Here is a 19,125-nt window from a genome sequence, read left to right as displayed (position 1 = left end):
ATGTAAAGTGACCCAGACTGTTGCTGGCTAACGCTGTAATGTGTAACGAAACAACGTGCTAACATGATCTGCTGTCAGTCACAATGGAGGAGCAGATGGGTCACATCTGTTAACTGGCTACTTCTGCAGCAACCAGTGTGATGGAAAAATATATGACAGAAAACTCTATGTTGACTCAGCTTAGCAATGAAAGTGATTGCCATACACTGCCATTACGAAACTGGTCCTGCTCTTGTTTGTTTATAGGCTTGTAGGTTCAGTGTCTTAACAATCTGGCAACCCACAAGAGCTTCAAGAAGCTTGTTTAAGAAGGATTCAAAGGATACCCACCAAGCTCGGGTTTCAATGTTTAGTCAACGTTGATGCTATGGTTGAATCAATGTTGGATGTGGTATTGATTTTGAAAAGTGAAACAACGTTGATATGGCAATGTTGTTTCAATATCGTACGTTCAATCTTTAATAAACCATAGCTTAGAATTGTATGGAAGAGGAAAATTTTAGAATTTTATTTTAATTCTCTCTCTGTCTGAATATACAGTACATATCTTAAAAGAAGGAACTGTACAACTACAAACAAGTAGCTAAAACTAGAAAATCCTATGGTTAACAGAGTGTAAACAATAATCTTACATCACTGTAGTAAAGCTGAGTATAAAGAAAGTTACCCACCACTACCAATCTGATTCAAGATCTGATCTCAAAAACGCAACAGAAAAAACAAATGAACATTACCTCAGGTATGGTGAAGAACTGGTGCCAAATTAAAAAGCAATTACTGCTAATGTAAGTAAAACCCCATTTTTCTCCCTCCATTCAACCATTTTTTGAAATTGTATGGTGATAAAATTTAAAATGCTATTTTAAAGGAAGAAAGTTATGGACTTTATGTTGATTCAACGTTAGAATTTCAACGTTTGCCCAGCCATTTAACATTAAACATTAAAACAGCATTAAAACAATAACTGTGTGCCAACTGGGCAGACTGTAGCATGCTGTGTTGTGTTGCACCATGCTATAGTTTTTCATACCTGGCAACCCGGGATGTGGAAATAGGACTGGGGAATAGCCAGCAGTGGTTGGGTTCTAAAACACAAACAGATTTTAGTAAGTAAGTAATGGGGAAATTACTGCAAATTGTCCATAATAGCCTATTTATTGCTACTTTAAAAGTAACTTTCTTCATAATATTCCACTACATCTGCCGTAAAGCTCTAATCCTGGTATGTACGCTAATACCAAACCAGACTGATCTCTACTACAATGGTCAACAACCAGTATAAGACATTTGCTGGTTGCTGGTGTCTGTCCAGCACGTAAGCCTGGCACACAATATTTAGTGCAAATACACACAGTGGGATATGATGTGCTGTGTGTGGCTGATAAAGCCACTTGCGTGCCTGGGTGGACAAGAAAGGAGGAGATCATGCTGAGAGTCTGACGGGCTCATGCAGAGGCCATGATTAATTTATCCCAGCCTGTAATTAGATGGGCCTCTCTACATGGCTTACCTTCTATAGTGGGAAGAGAGAAGCAGCTTGAGCCTCTGATTTTGTTGAAACCTTTGCTATTATTCCTATGTATCAGACCAGGTCTGAGATTATATAAGTGTTCCCTAAGTAGCACCAAGCACATTGATGTACTGTGTGGAGATCAAAATCATAATTGGGTTCCTGTGTGGGCTTACAAAAGAACTAGAGGATATATTTTGGAAAGAGTGCAATGGTGTTCATGTGTTTACTTCATGTGATTTTTAGAAGTCAACTAGATTTGGATTTAACTGCAATGACTATTACATACTGTATCCTTTCACACTATTTTTCGGGGGAAGACGTGTTCTGCAGATTTGCTGTTCAACTCTGCCACCTAGTGGTCGATGGCTAAATTAACCCATTGTGATCCCAAAAGTACTGTAAAATGAACCCAATCCCAGTTCAATTATTCACGCCATGGTGCTTTTCTCCCCGTCATCACGAAGCGTGGCTAAAATGCTAATCGAGACTGCGGGGTTTATAACCTCATGGGTGAGTTGTTGATACAAACCTGTTTGAGACAGTTAACGCTAATCATGTTTATCTCTCACAGCCTCCAGTTAAAGGCCATGCAAACTGCCTGCAAATGCGAGCAACAGATTCAAAATAGCACATGAACTTCGTGAGTCATTCAGCTGGTGTGGCTGTGCGCTGTGTTACCAGCTCTTTGTGGAGACCAGGGCTGTGATTGAAACAGCTCCCTACTCCCTAATTAGTGTTGCGCTATATAGAGAGAGAGAGTACTGTATGTAGTTCACTGAGTAAGTCAGGTTGTGAGGAGCAGTAAAGTCACTCCGCTGAAGTACAGAGTTATACAGGAGTTTCAGGTTAGTGTATTCAGCACTAAGGCTAAAGCAGTATTAGCATTAGCCGCTAACAATGCTAAGCGCTAGCTGTTTCAATGTTCAGAGGTGAGTATATTGGACTGTAGGCTGCATGTTTATCTTGTTAAAACAAGATACATGGGAACAAACCGCTAGCTGATAGCGCCCTGGCTTACCGGAACACTCAGGGTTCCTCAGTGTAGCATTGTCGGGCAGCATTTACTGTTAGCTGCTAACGCTAATGCTGCTGCACTCAGCATAAATCTGAAAATCTAAGCTTACTGTAAATAAATGGAAGCTCTTTACTCACCCAAATGAACAGTTTTCAGCAAAGACATCTGTGTAGATTAACATCCAGCAATTCTGTTCTGTTTACTTAGCTTACTTAGCTTTACTTAACTTAGTTACCCACCACTATGCAACACCCCTGTTCCTTACTAGTGTCGCATAATGCGCTTTATATTCCGGTGCACCTTAAAGTGCGAAAAATACAATAACCCTCAATAAACACACAAGCTGAGCTCTGAATTAAGGTTAGTACAGCTCTGAGCTGATCATGGAGTAAATTCTGACTGTGTTTTGATGGGTGGAATAAACAACTAAGTGTTAAGACTTTGGAAATGTAACTTATCAGTGTTGTAGATAGCTAACGCTAAGCTTGCAGAGACAAAGCTAGTCCTGCTGATGGAAGTTTGAATGAACAGTGTTTGTGTTTGTTATTATGTATGAGTAGTTAATTCTTTCATTGCTTGCAAGCTTATTTTTATGTACTGTAATTACTTTTTTTACTGTAATTACATTGCATTGGTTTGTGTGCCCCATCAGACAATACACAAAAAACATTTATAATAAAAACATGCTGATGAAATCATTTTACATGTTGTTTTTGTAATTACTGATATTTAAGATAAGATATTTTATTTAAGATCATGTTGGAATAAACCCTTTAATACTGTTGATATGCTGAACATCAGCTGATATCAATGCACAGCAGCTCAAAAAGCTTAATTTCGGCTTGTTTTCATTCTGGCTTCTCATTGTTAAAAAACCTATCCAGATAAATCTCTCCATCCTAAATGTCTTTAATATATTTACATTGTACTAAAATACATTCATTTTCAAGTGCATTTATGCCGCTAAAACAGAGAGCCTAGTGCATCCCAAAATGATCAACACTAACATTTTAATATAACATTATATTCATTATGGCTTTTAGAAAAATGTGTTTGTTTTTTTAGGAGGGGGGTGAGTATTTTAAACCATAGTATCTGTACTTCTACCCGAGTAATAGTCTGTGATTTTATTTTAATTATTTATTTTTTGCTACAGTAACAGTGACGTCAATGTGACTGCCTAAATTCTAAAAATAGGATAGTAAACTTTGTTTTCTGTGTGTGTGTGTGTGTGTGTGTGTGTGTGTGTGTGTGTATGTGTGTGTATGTGTGTGTGTGTGTGTGGGTGTGTGTGTCCAGATATTTGTTCCAGATTGGAGTGAAGCATGCATCAGTCTCGCTCCCGGTGCTGACGACCATACAAGAGGAGATAAGGAGCACAGTATCTGCCTGCTGCTCAGCTGCCGACTCCACAGTCTGTCTGAAGGAAAAGGTAGAACTCCATCATCCAGCGTGTCAGCACAGTGATGAATGGTCTTATTTACACGGTCCGCCTTAAACAGATTCCACAGTGGATGTCATTACGGCTTCTGTGCAGTTCTCAGTGGTTAGAACTGTTTGGTGATGGATTGGGTTGGACATTCATTTGTCCTCGGGTGGAACAAATGGTTAAAAACTTAAAACACAAGCTTGCCACTGAAAAAGTGATGTGTATGATAATGAGAGAAATGGTTTTGGACAGACAGATTCACTTTTACGCATCACATGTCAAGCTTTTTCAGTTACTACTATTTTTCATTAACAATTTTGACAGCCACTTGGAATATGAAGACACTTTTGTGTAGTGGTTTAGGCTGCTTGAAATATTAATATTATGGTTAAATATTGCACAGACTGTAATACCCCACTAATCCACATCTGGCTTTAGGCTTGGTGTCAGTCGTTATTGACATTTTATGAGCTGTGTGTGTGCATTTGCACATCTGTGTCAGCAGAGGCTGAATGTATACATTTTGTATAGTGGTGTCAACAAATATTTAGACATTTAATGTATCTCTGTGTCATCTTTAATACTGTGTTTTTCGCACTATAATGCACTCTTAAAATTCTAAAATGTTTTCCAAAAATCATCAATGAGCCTTTTAATCCGGTGTGCCCTATGTATGAATTTTATTAGTCAGATATTAAGGAGCAGTAAAGGCACTGCACTGAAGTACAGCCTTATACAGGAGTTTTAAGTTTAGTTTTGGTGACGAAGATTTTCAGGTCCCAAAATTTTTTGAGACAAAAAATTTTCAGGATCCCAACATTTTTGAGATGAAAATTTTTCAGGTTTCAAACTTTTTTGGTGACGAAGTTTTTTTGGGTCCCAAATTTTTTTAGTGACGGAATTTTTTCGGGTACCACATTTTTTTGAGCTGAAAAAATTTCGAGTGTTGGAGTTTTTCCGGGTCCCAAAATTTTTTGGTGACAGTTTTTTGGGTCCCAAATTTTTTTGAGAAGAAAATTTTTCGGGTCCCAATTTTTTTGAGATAAAAATTTTTTGGTCACAGTTTTTTCAGTTACCAAAATTTTTTGAGACAAATTTTTTTCGGGTACCAAATTTTTTTTGAGATTAAAATTTTTCAGGTTTCAAAATTTTTTGGTGACGAAGTTTTTTTGGGTCCCAAATTATTTTAGTGACGGAATTTTTTTGGGTCCCAAATTTTTTTAGTAACGGAATTTTTTCGGGTACCAAAATTTTTGGAGATAGCATTTTTTAGGTCCCAAAATTTTTGCAGATAAAATTTTTTTAGGTCCCAAAATTTTTTGGTGACAGTTTTTTTGGGTCCCAAAATTTTTTGAGATGAAAATTTTTCGGGTCCCAAATTTTTTTTGGTGAAGACGTTTTTTCAGGTACCAAAATTTTTTGAGACAATTTTTTTTTGGGATCCCAAAATTTTTTGAGATAAAAATTTTTCAGGTACCAAATTTTTTTGGTAACAAAGTTTTTTAGGGTTTCAATTTTTTTTTGGTGACAAAGTTTTTTCTAGTCCCAAATTTTTTTGGTGGCGAAATTTTTTCGGGTCCCAATATTTTTTGAGACGAAAATTTGGTTCTGCTAACAGCACTAAGTGCTAGCTATTTTGCTGTTCAGAGGTTCTCATTATCAGACTGTAGCCTGCGGCTAACCCAACCAGCACAGCTGGAGCAGCATTAGCATTAGCCGCTAAACGCTAGCTCTTTCGTCCATTTAGAGGTGAGTATTATCAAACTGTAGCCTGCTGCTAACCCCGGCTAGCACTACTGGAGCAGCATTAGCATTAGCTGCTAACCACGTTAAGCTCTAGCTCTTTCGTTGTTCAGAGGTGAGTATTATCAAACAGTAGCCTGCTGCTAACCCTGGCTAGCACTGCTGGAGCAGCATTAGCATTAGCCACTAACCACGCTAAGTGCTACCTCTTTCGCTGTTCAAAGGTGAGTATTATCAAACTGTAGCCTGCTGCAAACCCCGGCTAGCACTGCTGGAGCAGCATTAGCATTACTTGCTTTACTTTACTCACCAGATAAACAGTTTTCAGGAGAGAAATCTGTGTACATTTACATCCAGCGCTTGTTTACAGGTTTGTTTACTTAATTTAGCTTAGCTTAGCTTCACACAAATGGCGATACCCCTGTGCCTTACTAGTGTCACATAATGTGCCTTATAATCCAGTGCACCTTGTGTATAAAAATAGACCAGAAAATAGATGTTTATTGATAGTGCTCCTTAAAAAATCACATTATAGTGCGAAAAATGCAGTAGCTCCACCCAAACAATACTGTCACATTCCTGCAGCAGGAGGTCCCCTAACAAGCAGCAATACCATCTTCTCCTCTTAACTATCTTCACACTGACTGGTGGAGAATCAGGGACCAAAGTTTTAATGCTGTATGTAACGTAAGAGAACGGTATTCCGTACACATTTTCGGTATTTTCCGCGTTTGAGTGGATATTACGAAAATACCCGAGTTCAAATAGGCTGCAGTGATTGGCTAAACTATGGAATATCTGCCTAGCAACCAAAATAAATTTTGATTGGTTACTTTTGGACCAATAGTTTTAAAGAAAACCCCAAAAAACTGACCTCAGTCCTGTCACCAGTGTGCATCAGTATTCCGTACACCTGCCAACAAACAGGCAACGGTGTTCCGTACACCTCAGATTTCCACTCGTGGTGGCTGTATTTTACAAAAGTTCACCACCTTTAACATATGAGCTTAGACTGACGTAGAAGCTTAGTAAAGTGTTTGTCAAATGGATTTGATAAGTTGTCTATGAATTGAAAAAAAAATGTGCTGAAGCTGCAGCACAAAATCTCAGCTGTCTGTGAGTGGTGAAGTGGAGCTGGAGTAAGCTCGTTTTTAAAGTAAGTTATAAACTATGATTATTAATTCCTCAATCAAATATTACAAAGGATGCTGTTAGTTGGATGTTTAACGTTGCATTTTGGGTGAAATGTGATGTTAAAAGTGGGTAAAACCTTACGTGAACTAGTCGATAAAGTTTTCCCCACCCCCTAGCCTCAACGTTGTTAACCCTTCCCCACCCACCCGTTTTCGGCGACGCGGACGGTTCCTCCCTACCTAGCGGAATTTCAAGAGAACACACAACGTGGATGGTCACTGACCTGTTTTAATGGAAAGCGGAAGGATTGACAATGACCCCAGACTATATTTCAAACATAACAATAGTTTATTATTTAGTATTTTATTGTTTAAATGCTCAACTGTACGGAATACTGAAGTGTACGTAATACCGTTCTCTTACGTTACACAAATTACACAATATACCATTACTTCTGTCTCAGGAAGGGTCTTATTCTGATGTATCGGGCCTCATTACACTAATATGCTCTTGGACCCCAGCAATCACCACTTGCTTGTATACTTTCTTCTTATTCTGTGATGATTTCTCTGATAGTGAAGACCTGTCTGTTATTGTAAGGTTGTTTACATCATATGGCTTCCCTATAATTTGCAGTTAAGTTGACAGCTCCTGAAATGATCAGCATGTGTATTTTAATGAGGCATACGTCTGCATGACAATGCATTTTCTGAAAGCAGCACCACTTCCAAAAGAAAGCAACAGAAACTACAACTTTAACCGTGATTATATATTCATCTCACCTAAAATTTCCCCAGTTACCTCCACTTTTATGCCAAATGTTGGCTGGAGCTGCAGCTTCACAGCACTGGGAGCCATTAGTTCATATCTCATTAATGTCTATTTGCAGGAGGCTCGTCCACATGCAGGTATATAAGGATGTCTAATAAAGAGCAAATAAATATTTAACTTAAACTTAAATTCATAAAATCGCAACACATTATTCCATATTTAGCTTGTACAATCTAACATTATCTACACTATATGTCCAAATGTTTGGGGACACCCTTTCTAATTAATGCATTCATTTACTTTATGTTGCACATATTGTTGACAAAGACAAATGCATACAGTACATCAGTGGCGGATGCTGGTCTTTCAAGGAGGGGAAGCTCAATTTCGGCCTACATCTTAACATATGTTGTTTTATTTATACAAAAATTCTACTCTCGCTGAGAAGTGTTTTTTTTTTTGTAAACAAAAGGCATTATTTTCAAGTTTTCACTAGACAACAAAAATACCCATTCTTTACATTAAACACTTACGTAAAAAAGACGCTATGACAAAAAAAAAAACATTTTGCAAAACCTTTAAAGTTGGTAAAGGAAAAAATGCAGGTAAATTTAGTTCCTTTTTGGACAATTTTAATTTCCTTGAATAATCCCTTTATTAATTAAAATGATTTAAATTATTTTTAATGATAACACAATACTTACTACTGGCCCCTGTTCATTTATGTCCTGAGATAGTTTCATCAAGAGGAATGGCCATCAGTACATTTTATTTATTGCAGCACTTCCAGTCAGCCAGCTCACTTTATCATACCAGGACAGCTAAAAAATACCTGTTACTTTTCCCCACCTTTTACACCAAATTAATCAGAAAAGCACCAGAAATAGAAGCTGGATTTGTCGCTAGTAGTTTTTAATAAAGAAAATGCCGCTATAAGGATTAGAAAAGTCTCAGGTTCAACTCAGAACAGAATGAAAATACTCCCATCACAGAGTTTTACACTAAAAGATAGCTGATTCGCTTATTTCGCTGTCAATCAAAAAGGGACTCCGCCTCAGACAGATCATCCAATCATCATGCAGAAGCTGAGCGTCCGGGCCGGCCGAGGCCCGCCCACTGCTCCATAGACCCCCAGAGACGCTGAGCGTCCGATGGGCGGGATAAAGCCCAGCATTTATCCAATGACTCGTCTCGTTTTGCTGCGCGCTTTGCTCTGCTATTGAAATCTGTGGACGCTCAGCGTCCGCACTGTTTAAAGCACTGTGAAGCTGCGGGAATGAGTGAGAGGAAAGCCGCAGCGTTACCAGTGATAAGAAGCTGATTCTGAACTAATTTCAGCGAGGTGTAGCGCGTATTTAATCAGTGACATGTACACACAACAGTATATATTTAATCACTTATTTTTTTTACATTTTAGGGGAAGCTGAGCTTCCCTTGCAGTCTTAGAGCAATCGCCACTGCAGTACATATAGCTATTGCCAACAGAATTCTCTAAAGTACATTTTAATACAATTTAATTTCAGAAGAAACAATGAAAAAACAGCTGTCCCAATACTTTATAATGTATCATTTGAACCATTTATCATGAGTTTGTAACATAATTGTGTAAGATATTTAATCTTCACATGGGACTACTGTCTTTTAAGAAAACTATTAATCTACATTATTCCAAAAAGTACAATTTGCTTTTAGATTGTTTAGATTGTGATGTTACAAAAATAATGTTCCAAGAACATTCTAAAAACGTGTGATGTAATTATGTTGTGCATTACAAAGTTATTAAATCACTTCTTACACAACATTATCAATTAGAAAAAAACATGTTATGGAAGAATAAAAATGAAAAACTCATACACCATATTAAATATGACAGAAAATGTTTTGCAAAATTTGCGTATTTATTTAAACATATGTGTGTCAGAGCCAGGCGCAGGAATGTGACAAGCGTAGATAAAATAAAGAGACTTTATTCAAAAGGGACTATTCAAAATTGTGGTCAGGAACAGGCAGGGTCAAAACCAAAAGATCAAAAACATAAGGTAGTGGACATACCAAGGAGAATTAGATAGTCCAGATAAAAACACAAAAAGGCAGTATCAGAGGGCAAGGCAAAAAGGGAAAAGGGCAAAAAGGGAAAAGGGGTCATACCCATAATGTAACAAAAACACAGACAAGAGAAACACTTTGTAATGACAGACGGAACCAATCAAGTAAAGTGAAGGGGTATATATATATAGTGAGTAAAACAGGTGAAGTAAATATTCAGGTGATTCAGGTCAACATGTGGTGCATTCTGAGCAATAGAATCTGGAGCTGGGACACCACTAATAGACACAAGTGTTTAAGAAATAAAAGCGCATTCAGGGCCAGGTGTTACAATAGGATGCAATATTTTTTTTTTAATTACACTGATAACCCTTGTGAAAAGTTTTACACAAAAATTAAAGTATACTTTTTCTTCTTATACCTAATTAAGCAGTATTTAAATATACTTTGAAAAAGTATACTTTAGTTGGCTGCGCTAATTTTGCACTGGTGAGGTACTTATTAAAAATATATATACTTGGTATTATTTTATAAAACTGTGCTTTTTTATGATAAAACTATACTTTTAGGAAATGTGTCCTAATGTGTCCTTTCTGCAATAAAACTGTACTTCAGTCAAATTTGATAGCAAAACATTAATTTTGTATTGTTCATACTAATTAAACTGTGCTGATTATTTTTTTATGGCTTAAATTACACTTAAAAAGTTTAATTTAGTTAGTTTAGTTTAGTTAAAATAACTTTAACAGCTAATTCTGCACCAATGAGAAATCTTGCTTTTTTACCAGTTTATATACCCTCCTCAAAATGAATGTTAGGTTAAATCTATACTTTAATCACACTTTTATTTTTTTTTAATGTTCCGTTGGACAGCTCTCACAAATATATTTAAATTGCATTAAATAGTGATGAAAATAACATACGACTAGTACTCAGTATAAATGTAGTGCAAATTTATATCATTTTAATTAAAACAAGTAGTAATTAAGTACAAAGTAGTAGTTCTAATAAAACATAACTATAAAAATAAAAAGTACAGACCTATTTCAGCATAATTTAAGTTTACTTTTTTCACAAGGGAATAAAAGCATTGAGATGATGACTTTTCATTACCTTTCATAATTTTTTTTATTAATAAGACATACTTACTGCTTACCTGAAAAAGGGCTTACAAATGTGAAAAGCATTTATTCAATTGTGAGAATAAATACTTAAATACCTGATGAACTGAATGTTCCAAAAACAGTTTGTTCAGGAAACAAAAGTCTACCACCCAAACATTGTTTGTTGGGTAACAAGATGTGGAAAAGTTGGATGACACTGAGTATTCAATATTGTTTATTTAGACTCTAGTATCCCTGAAGCAAAATAAATGAATGATGCTGAGCAACAACCTACATAAAGATCGATGTTTATGAACATTCAGTTTGGCAGACACTCAGAAAGTGATGCAGACATGTATTTGAGGGGAGAAAGAGGACTGCAGAATACATATGAAAAGTATTTTTTTACAAACTGAATCCCTCAAAAGATGCAGTCCATAAAGGGACGAGCACATCCCATAAACATTCCCACAGTTGTTAAGAATGAGTGCAGTACACTGAATCAGAATTCAACTTACTACTCTTACTTTCTTCAGTCACTACACGAGAGTGTCAGGGCCAATTTTGCCCCCTCTAATCACTTCGTCAGCGCTCAGTACCAGTGACTTCTCCTCTGAAGAGATATCATATCATATCATTTTCCTTTTGACATTTCTAATGCAGGCCTGTCAGAATGCCAGAGAATGACTTTATTCTCTTGACTATTTCATCCTGCAGGAGAGTAAGTTGGAGAAGACAGCTGCTCTACTGTCCAAGACAGACGCCTTCTGCTCGCAGTACTTCAAGCTCGAGTTGCCTTCCTTCAAAACAATGTGAGACCATTTATGAATATTCATCATGAGACCCACAATTACCTTTCCATTTACTTTGAATGTCAAGCCTCAAATAAATGAATATGGATATCTTTTTAGTGGTATGCCCACGGTGCAGTCTGCTCCCTCCACCTACATCTTCCTCCTCTCTTATGCCCCGAGGAGAGACATTTAGACAAAAAGACATATTTGTGCTGTGTATAAATAAGCTTCATACACTTCTTGCACTTCTGAAATTACTTCTGAAATCCTATTAGTGCTGCGGATTAAGTTTATATTCCAGAAGAATCGTTCACTTTGTGCTACAAGCACCATATTTGACATGAATAATGTCTTGAACCTACATTATCAGAAAAGCATGTTAACCACCTAAATAAATCCAAGATGATGGCTATTTATCAATCTCTCATTCCTCCCATTGACTCCCATTCTTTTTCACCCTTACCAAACCCTAGTCTTTCTTTCACCTGGCAAACTGCATGCACTCCTTCAGGAAAGGTCCCTAAGCTCTGATCCACAGCCATTCCACACCCTCTCTCTTCATCTTGGAAAATAGCAGCCATATTGTTTTTTTTTTTTTGCATGCATAACATGCGTTTTCAAAAAAATAACAAAAAGTAGGTTTAAAAGATGATTTGTGAACAATTATCTGCAGCACTATATACAGCTTTAAAAAAAATTAAGACACCACTTCAGTTTCTGAATCAGTTTCTCTGATTTTGCTATTAATAGATATATGGTTGAGTAAAATGAACATTTCTCCCAAATTCCTAATAAAAATAATCATTTAGAGCATTTATTTGCAGAAAAAAAAGTAATGGCTAAAATACCACAAAAGATGCAGAGCTTTCAGACTTCAAATAATGCACAGAAAAGTTCATATTCATAAAGTTCTAAGAGTTCAGAAATCAATATTTGGTGGAATAACCCTGGTTTTTAATCACAGTTTTCATGCATCTTGGCATTATGTTCTCCTCCACCAGTCTTACACACTGCTTTTGGATAACTTTATGCCACTCCTGGTGCAAAACATCAAGCAGTTCAGCTTGGTTTAATGGGTTGTGATCATCCACCTTCCAATTTGATAAAATCAAAGAAACTTATCATTTTTAGGAGAGGTCTAATATTTTTTTCCAGAGCTGTAGAAACCTAGCCTAAACACAATAAGACTGGAGCAATTTAAACTCCTTTTGATTCCCACTTCCATTTATTACATACACTAATTGTAAAAAAAAATAGTTGCACCCTGAAAGAATCAACTGACAGGAATGAAACTTGGTGGGTAGTTGTTCCAGACCATCATGGAGTTCCTCAGAATGGCAGCAGATCATCTTCTGTAACAAGTCCCACTTTAGACTTGGTGGAGATAACCAACATATACGTTGAGACACTGTGGTCTTTGCAATGGTTTGTTTAACAGTTTGTTGTCATGCATCACACATCCATATGATATCAGATCACCTTTTGTTTTAATTACAGACACTGTAATGTAATGGAATCCCAATTTTATATTAATAAAGTAAGGACAATTCTCATCCTCATACTGCTGTCAGCTTAAGAGCTTGCCATAAAGATATAGTAACAGAGAGACATTGCACAGGCTATCAACACTCCACCCCTACTGCAAAATCTGCAGGAACTGCATGGAAATTTAAGCTGCATGGGATAGATTATTGCAAGACACCATTAGGAACTTCATGCTCAGACGGCTGGTACTGTATGTTGTGTTACACTTATGTTACATACTTGTATTACATACTTCTGTATGTGTAGCACAATTAGTATGACCCAGGGTTGCCTATGTCAGTCTACATTCTTTAATCATTTATTGTTCCTGGTTACCTTTATCCTCTTTTTAGCACTGTAATACAATATTTCCCTTCTGGGTGCAACCATTTCATCATTTCTTTGATAATGAGTGTAGACCACAAAACACACCTCTTTCAAAACTTTTATCACCTTATCACGCCATACTTTACAAACTGTTCTTGGTATAGCAGGTGGGTTTTAGCCAGAACATTCATTAAACTTCTGTGTTTGAGAGGTATGATAGTGTTAGAAATTTACTCTGCTTTGTTTTGCTGCCCAATACAAAAATTTAGCTTATTGATAGAGAAATTATAAAGCTGTAAATGCTTAGAATTCAGATCGTATCCATTTGCTGCAGTGAGATTAGTTGAGTGTATTCACGGTCTGATAGTTCTTTGTAATGAGCTCCCTTGTGTTTATCACTGTGTGTGATACCTGTGTGTGTTAGCTAGTATCGTTAGCGGCAGCAAAGCAGTTTTACATATATTTATCTAAAGGAGGATCACCAAAGCATTACTTTGCTTGTAGATGGGAGAGAGTAATGAGACATTAAGATGGGGACATTAAGAAGATTGAGGAAAGCAATAGGGGAGTGAAGTGTTATGTTGTTAAGGAGATGGGGTGGAGTAATGGAGTGTTAAGGAGATGGGCTGGACTAATAAGGAGTTAAGAAGATGTGGTGGAGTAATGGTTTGTTAAGGAGATGTGTTGGAGTAATAAGGAGTTGAAGAGTTGGGGTGAAGTAATGGGGTGTTGAGGAGATGAAGATGAAAATTATGGTTGAGTAAGGGAGTGTTGAAGATGCGTGGAGTAATGAAGTGTTGAAGAACCATGGTGGAGTAATATGGAGTGTTGAGGAGATGGAGTAGGAGATGGAGAAGGAGATGAGGTGGAGTAATAGAGCACTGAGGAGGTGAGGTAGAGAAATGGAGTGTTGAGGAGATGGGGTGGAGTAATGTGGTTTTGAGATGATAGGGTGGAGAAAAGGAATGTAGAGGGAATGGAAAATTGAGCATTGAAATTATGGTTGAGTAATGGAGTGTTGAGGATCAATGGAGTAATGACATTTTAAGAAGCCATAATGGAGTAATAAGGAGTTAAAGGAATGGGCTGGAGTAATTTGTTGTAATTTGGAGTAAGTTGACGAAATAAGGTGGAGTAATAGAGTGATGAGGAGGAAAGAGGGATGGAGTAACGGAGCATTGAGGACATGGGGTTAAGTAATGGAGCATTGAGGATATGAGGTGGAGTAATGGAGAATTGATGAGATTGTGATGTGTTGAGTAATGGAATGTTGAAGAGATGAGGTGAGGTTAAGTAGTGTTGAGATGGGATGGAGCAATAAGGCGTACAGAAGATGGGGTAGGGTGATGGAGTAGTGGAGCACTGAGGAGAAGGGATTTTGAGGAGATGAAAGTGATGTAATCTACAGACTACAGATTAAGTGTTGACCAATCTGTTAGTCGACGTAACTGAATTGGCTATTAGTATTCTCCTCCAAGCGTGTTTAACCTTCACCCCTCCGCTGCCATCTTCTCATTAATGCAGAACTGTATGATGGAGGGAGTCCTAATTTTGGAAAATAAATCTGAATTGGAAAAAAGTATCAAAAAAGAAGTCTAAGCATGTCTTGGCTGATCATCTACATTTGAGATGAAGAGAAAAAAGAACAAATATGTGATTTTTTTGCTTAACATTTCAGCAGTGACGCTAAAACTGCCTCTGCATGAAAGGCTCATGTGCTCTGTGTGTTCCAGGGTCCAACAGGAGGTCCAAGGGGAGGGGGCCGAGAGTCGAGGCCAGGCGTGGGTGGAGCTGGCCACCGCCTGCTGTTCCCAGCACTCTCCTGCACAGCTGTGCCAAAAGCTGGTGAGTCAGGAACCTCCTGCTTTGGAGCTTCCTCAAAGCAACAATGACATTATTTAGGCTGAGTGTCAGCAGAGAGAATTTTTTTTTGTTTTCACAGGGTAGAACGTTAATGATTGATGAAGGGTTAACAAGCAACTGGTAAAACGTTTAGTAACAATTACAGAAAGGTTAAGGAGTGACAAGGAAAGGGTTAGCTCATGATTTGAACCTTCACTGCACAGCATTTAATGGTAATTTGGTGAGGAAAATTATACAGTGGTGTAAAAAAGTGATTGCTCCTTTCATGATTTCTTGTTTTTTTGCATGTTTGTTACTCTTAAATTTTTCAGATCATCAAATTTAAATATTAGTCAAAGACAACACAAGAAAACACAAACTTGGTCGGGCTCCTTCATTTGAGGGTTTTAGAGCATGAACCGTCTTTCTAAGCTCAGCATCTCAATAGGATTCTGGTCAAGACTCCAAAGCCTTTACTTTGTTTTTCTTCAGCCATTCAGAGGTGGACTTGCTGGTGTGTTTTGGGTCATTGTCCTGTTGTAGAACCCAAGATTGTTATAGCTTGAGGTTACAAACAGATGACTGGACATTCTTCAAAAGCAAGTCTTTCAGGTCTTGGAGCAGTAAAACAGCTCGAGACCATCACACAACCGCCACTATATTTTACTAGAGGTGCGATGTTCTTTTTCTGAAATGCTGTGTTAATTGTACACCAGATTTGATGGAACACACACGTTAAGTTTTGTCTCGTCAGTCCACAGAGTATTTTTCCAAAAGTCTTGGAGATCATCAAGATGTTTTCTGCCAAAATTGAAACAAGCCTTAATGTTGTTTTTGGTCAGCAGTGTTTTTTTCCTGGCACTCTTTTCTTATGATCTTTTTCTTATGGTGGAGTCATGAACGCTGACCTTAACTGAGGCAAGTGAGGCCTGTGATCTCTTCTGTGACCTCATGGATGAGTTGTCACTGCACTCTTGGTGTAATTTTGGTCAGCCGGCCACTCCAGGGAAGGTTTACCACTGTTTCACATTCTCACCATTTGGGGATAATAGCATGCAAAAAAAAAACAAAATCATGAAGGATGCAAACACGTTTTCACACCACTTTACATAGGGGGTAAAAATATACAAAGAGTTTTTAGTAAAATTCTGTTGGAAACTTGATGACCTATTGTCTGTATTAGTTATAGACACAGTCCTAAATAATTTTTCACCATTAGAAAATGTGAGCGATGCAAAGTTAAAGCAAAAGGCAAAAGTACATCAATTGTAAGGTTCACTAGTTCAGGATACTCTTCTTTCACTGCCAGCTCAAACTCTGGCAGCAAGGTTGAATCACAAGGTTCAGCACAGAGTGTTTGAAGTTAAATCGTATAATCTCATAGTATAAGGGTAGACAAGTACTTGTTTCATATTCAAAGGTCAAAGCAATGAATGATAAAGAATACATTGCATTTAAACATAGAGAAGCTTTCTGCTGCAGCCAATCATAATCATAATCACTAACAAGAAGACAATTTGGAACTTTGAATTAAAAGTTATCGAATTTGAAAATAGCAATTTCTAGGTCTGGATAAGTTTTGGAAAAATAAAAACACCTAGAAAGTTTCGGAAAAGTCCTGGAAATTTGGTCTACAAATCTTTGTGTTTCAGTTTATCAATAAAGAAGATCTATTTTGAGCTAACATATACGTCAGCTCAGAGTTAATTCAGTAATTTAGCCCTACACAACAGAGCTCTCAGGATCTGTCACACATTTTATTATTAAACATTTGGGTGTCAACATTTTTATCAGATTTATTTTAAACCTATTATAATCAATTTAAATTATAGTTTTAGTTGACTTTTGGTTTTATTGTCCATGTCTGCACTGATGCTTTAAAAATCGTATAGTCATGAACTTTTGCCTTGAAGACATGGAAAGGAAAAGAAAAATAATTTATTAGTTAAAATGTGTATGAAACCTGAATTTATGACATTGATTTTTTGGCAACTGAAAATACGGGAGCACAACTGACTGAAAACAACATAAGCAGATGTCAACAGTAAGACGTTTATTGCTATCTTGGCAGTGAATTGTCAGCACAGGCAAAAATTAAACAGGAATACGCCAAAGTCAGAGTTCATCTGGCTCATAAAGGGAATGTTAGGCAAATGACACGCTGATTGGTTTATTGCATGTTATATGCATTCTGTGTGTTTTGAGCTACGCAACGACGGTGTACTTTTCCCGTCATTACGATAGCGAAGACACACTGACAGCCTAAATCAAGCTGCTCGGTGTGCGGTTGACGGCTTGCCTACAGATAGCTTAAATCTGGCCCATATTCTTAAGCCACAAAGCCAGAATATTAGTCACCACTTTAATGTTTGTTCTCAAAACACATCTGGAATCAGCTCATCCACAGCCACCAATAAATTCAACCGCAATTAAGTAAATGTCAACACGGCTCCCAAATCACCGCAGCAGCTAATAGAGGGCTGTTTCTCCATGTCCACTCATTTGCGTTTTTGTTTGCCTTTCACAGACAGAGGCGATCATTAAGCACGAGGATGACGCTGCTGCTTGAACATTCATCAGAGCCATCAGAGATCCTGGGCGTAATCAAATGAGCATCATGAACACAAAGCGTTTAATTATTCCTCCTTAAATAGAAAACGGGCTTCTAGCGAACTTAATTGTTCCTGCAGTCTCTGAATAAACTGGAGTAAGCATGTGTGCTTGGTTTCCGAGTGTTGTTCTTGTCGTCTGCAGAAGGCGGTGCTTCCAAAAACAGCTGCATTTATGTTGCCACAGAGGTTGTTTACCTAGTGAAGAGCCTTGCATTCTATTTGCATTACAGAGACTTTTTCTCTCAGTTTTATTATTATTATAAGTACTGATTTTTTGGCACTATAAGGTGTACTTAAAATCCTTTAATTTTGTCAAAAATCATCAGTGCTCCTTATATATGAATTCTACCAGTCAGGTTGTAAGGAGCAGTAAAGCCACTCCGCTGAAGTACAGCATTATACAGGAGTTTTATTGAAGTTTTAGCATTAGCCAGTATTAGCATTAGCCGCTAACCACAGCACTAGGTCTTTCACCATTCAGAGGTGAGTATATTGGACTGTAATCTGCATGTTTACAGTGGTAAAACAAGCTACATGGTATGAACAGCTAGCTAATATTGCCCTGGCTTACCGGAACACTCAGGGTTCCTCAGTGTAGCGCTGCTGCTAACCACGGCTAGTGCTGCTGCTAACCATGCTGTTGAAAATATTGCAAATCTAAGCTTACTGTAAATAAACGGAAGCGCTTTACTCACCCAAATTAACAGTTTTCAGGAGAGAAATCTGTGTGAATTAACATCACTCGCTCGTTTGACTTTGAAAAAAAATGAAGAAATGTTTTTTTTTAAATACAGTTTTGCTTATTTAGGTGCTTTCCCCTCAGCGGCAAGACCTGCTGAATTAGAAGGAAAAAAAATAGCGACACCCCTGTTCCTTACTATTGCTGATAAAATCCGCCTCATAATCTGGTGTGCCTTATTTATTAAAAAATAGACCAGAAAATAGAAGTTTATTGATTACCATTTTCATGTTAAGTGGAAAGAGGACTATTTTTTTATGATCTCAATCTCCAAATGCATCTGCTTGATTTGCCAGGTATCCATCGCACTTCGAACAGTTCACACAAAGTACAGCAACTAATTTCCACCCAAAAGCGAGCTCTGGGGAGAAAAGTGAAAGAGCTAAAATCAGAGCTAAGTGCTCAGCAGTGTATCTTCACAAAGCCCAGCTCAAAAGCAAAATTCCAGGTGAGTCGTGCTATAGTGAAGAACAAGAAATTATATCACATGGAACCATCTGCTCTGGAAGATGAAATTTTAGTTCTGCAAAGTA

General features: G+C 37.4%; 1 protein-coding gene across 2 annotated transcripts in view; it reads left to right on the top strand.

Moving 5' to 3' along the window:
* Positions 1–17,959, top strand: part of gc (GC vitamin D binding protein) — a 95,739-nt gene extending 77,780 nt beyond the window's left edge. The window contains exons 9-12 of one of the 2 annotated variants that reach the window (XM_007257701.4): positions 3,828–3,960; positions 11,472–11,566; positions 15,133–15,244; positions 17,769–17,959. In XM_007257701.4, the coding sequence (XP_007257763.3) occupies positions 3,828–3,960; positions 11,472–11,566; positions 15,133–15,244; positions 17,769–17,810 (382 nt within the window). In that variant the 3' untranslated portion in view covers positions 17,811–17,959. The remainder of the gene's footprint in view (positions 1–3,827; positions 3,961–11,471; positions 11,567–15,132; positions 15,245–17,768) is intronic. The other variant, XM_022664865.2, reaches the window with a different exon arrangement.
* Positions 17,960–19,125: the final 1,166 nt, after the last annotated feature.

The sequence above is a fragment of the Astyanax mexicanus genome, chromosome 22 (assembly GCF_023375975.1).
Source record: "Astyanax mexicanus isolate ESR-SI-001 chromosome 22, AstMex3_surface, whole genome shotgun sequence".
Lineage (NCBI taxonomy): Eukaryota > Metazoa > Chordata > Actinopteri > Characiformes > Acestrorhamphidae > Astyanax > Astyanax mexicanus.
This window is presented reverse-complemented; position numbering and strand designations above follow the sequence as displayed.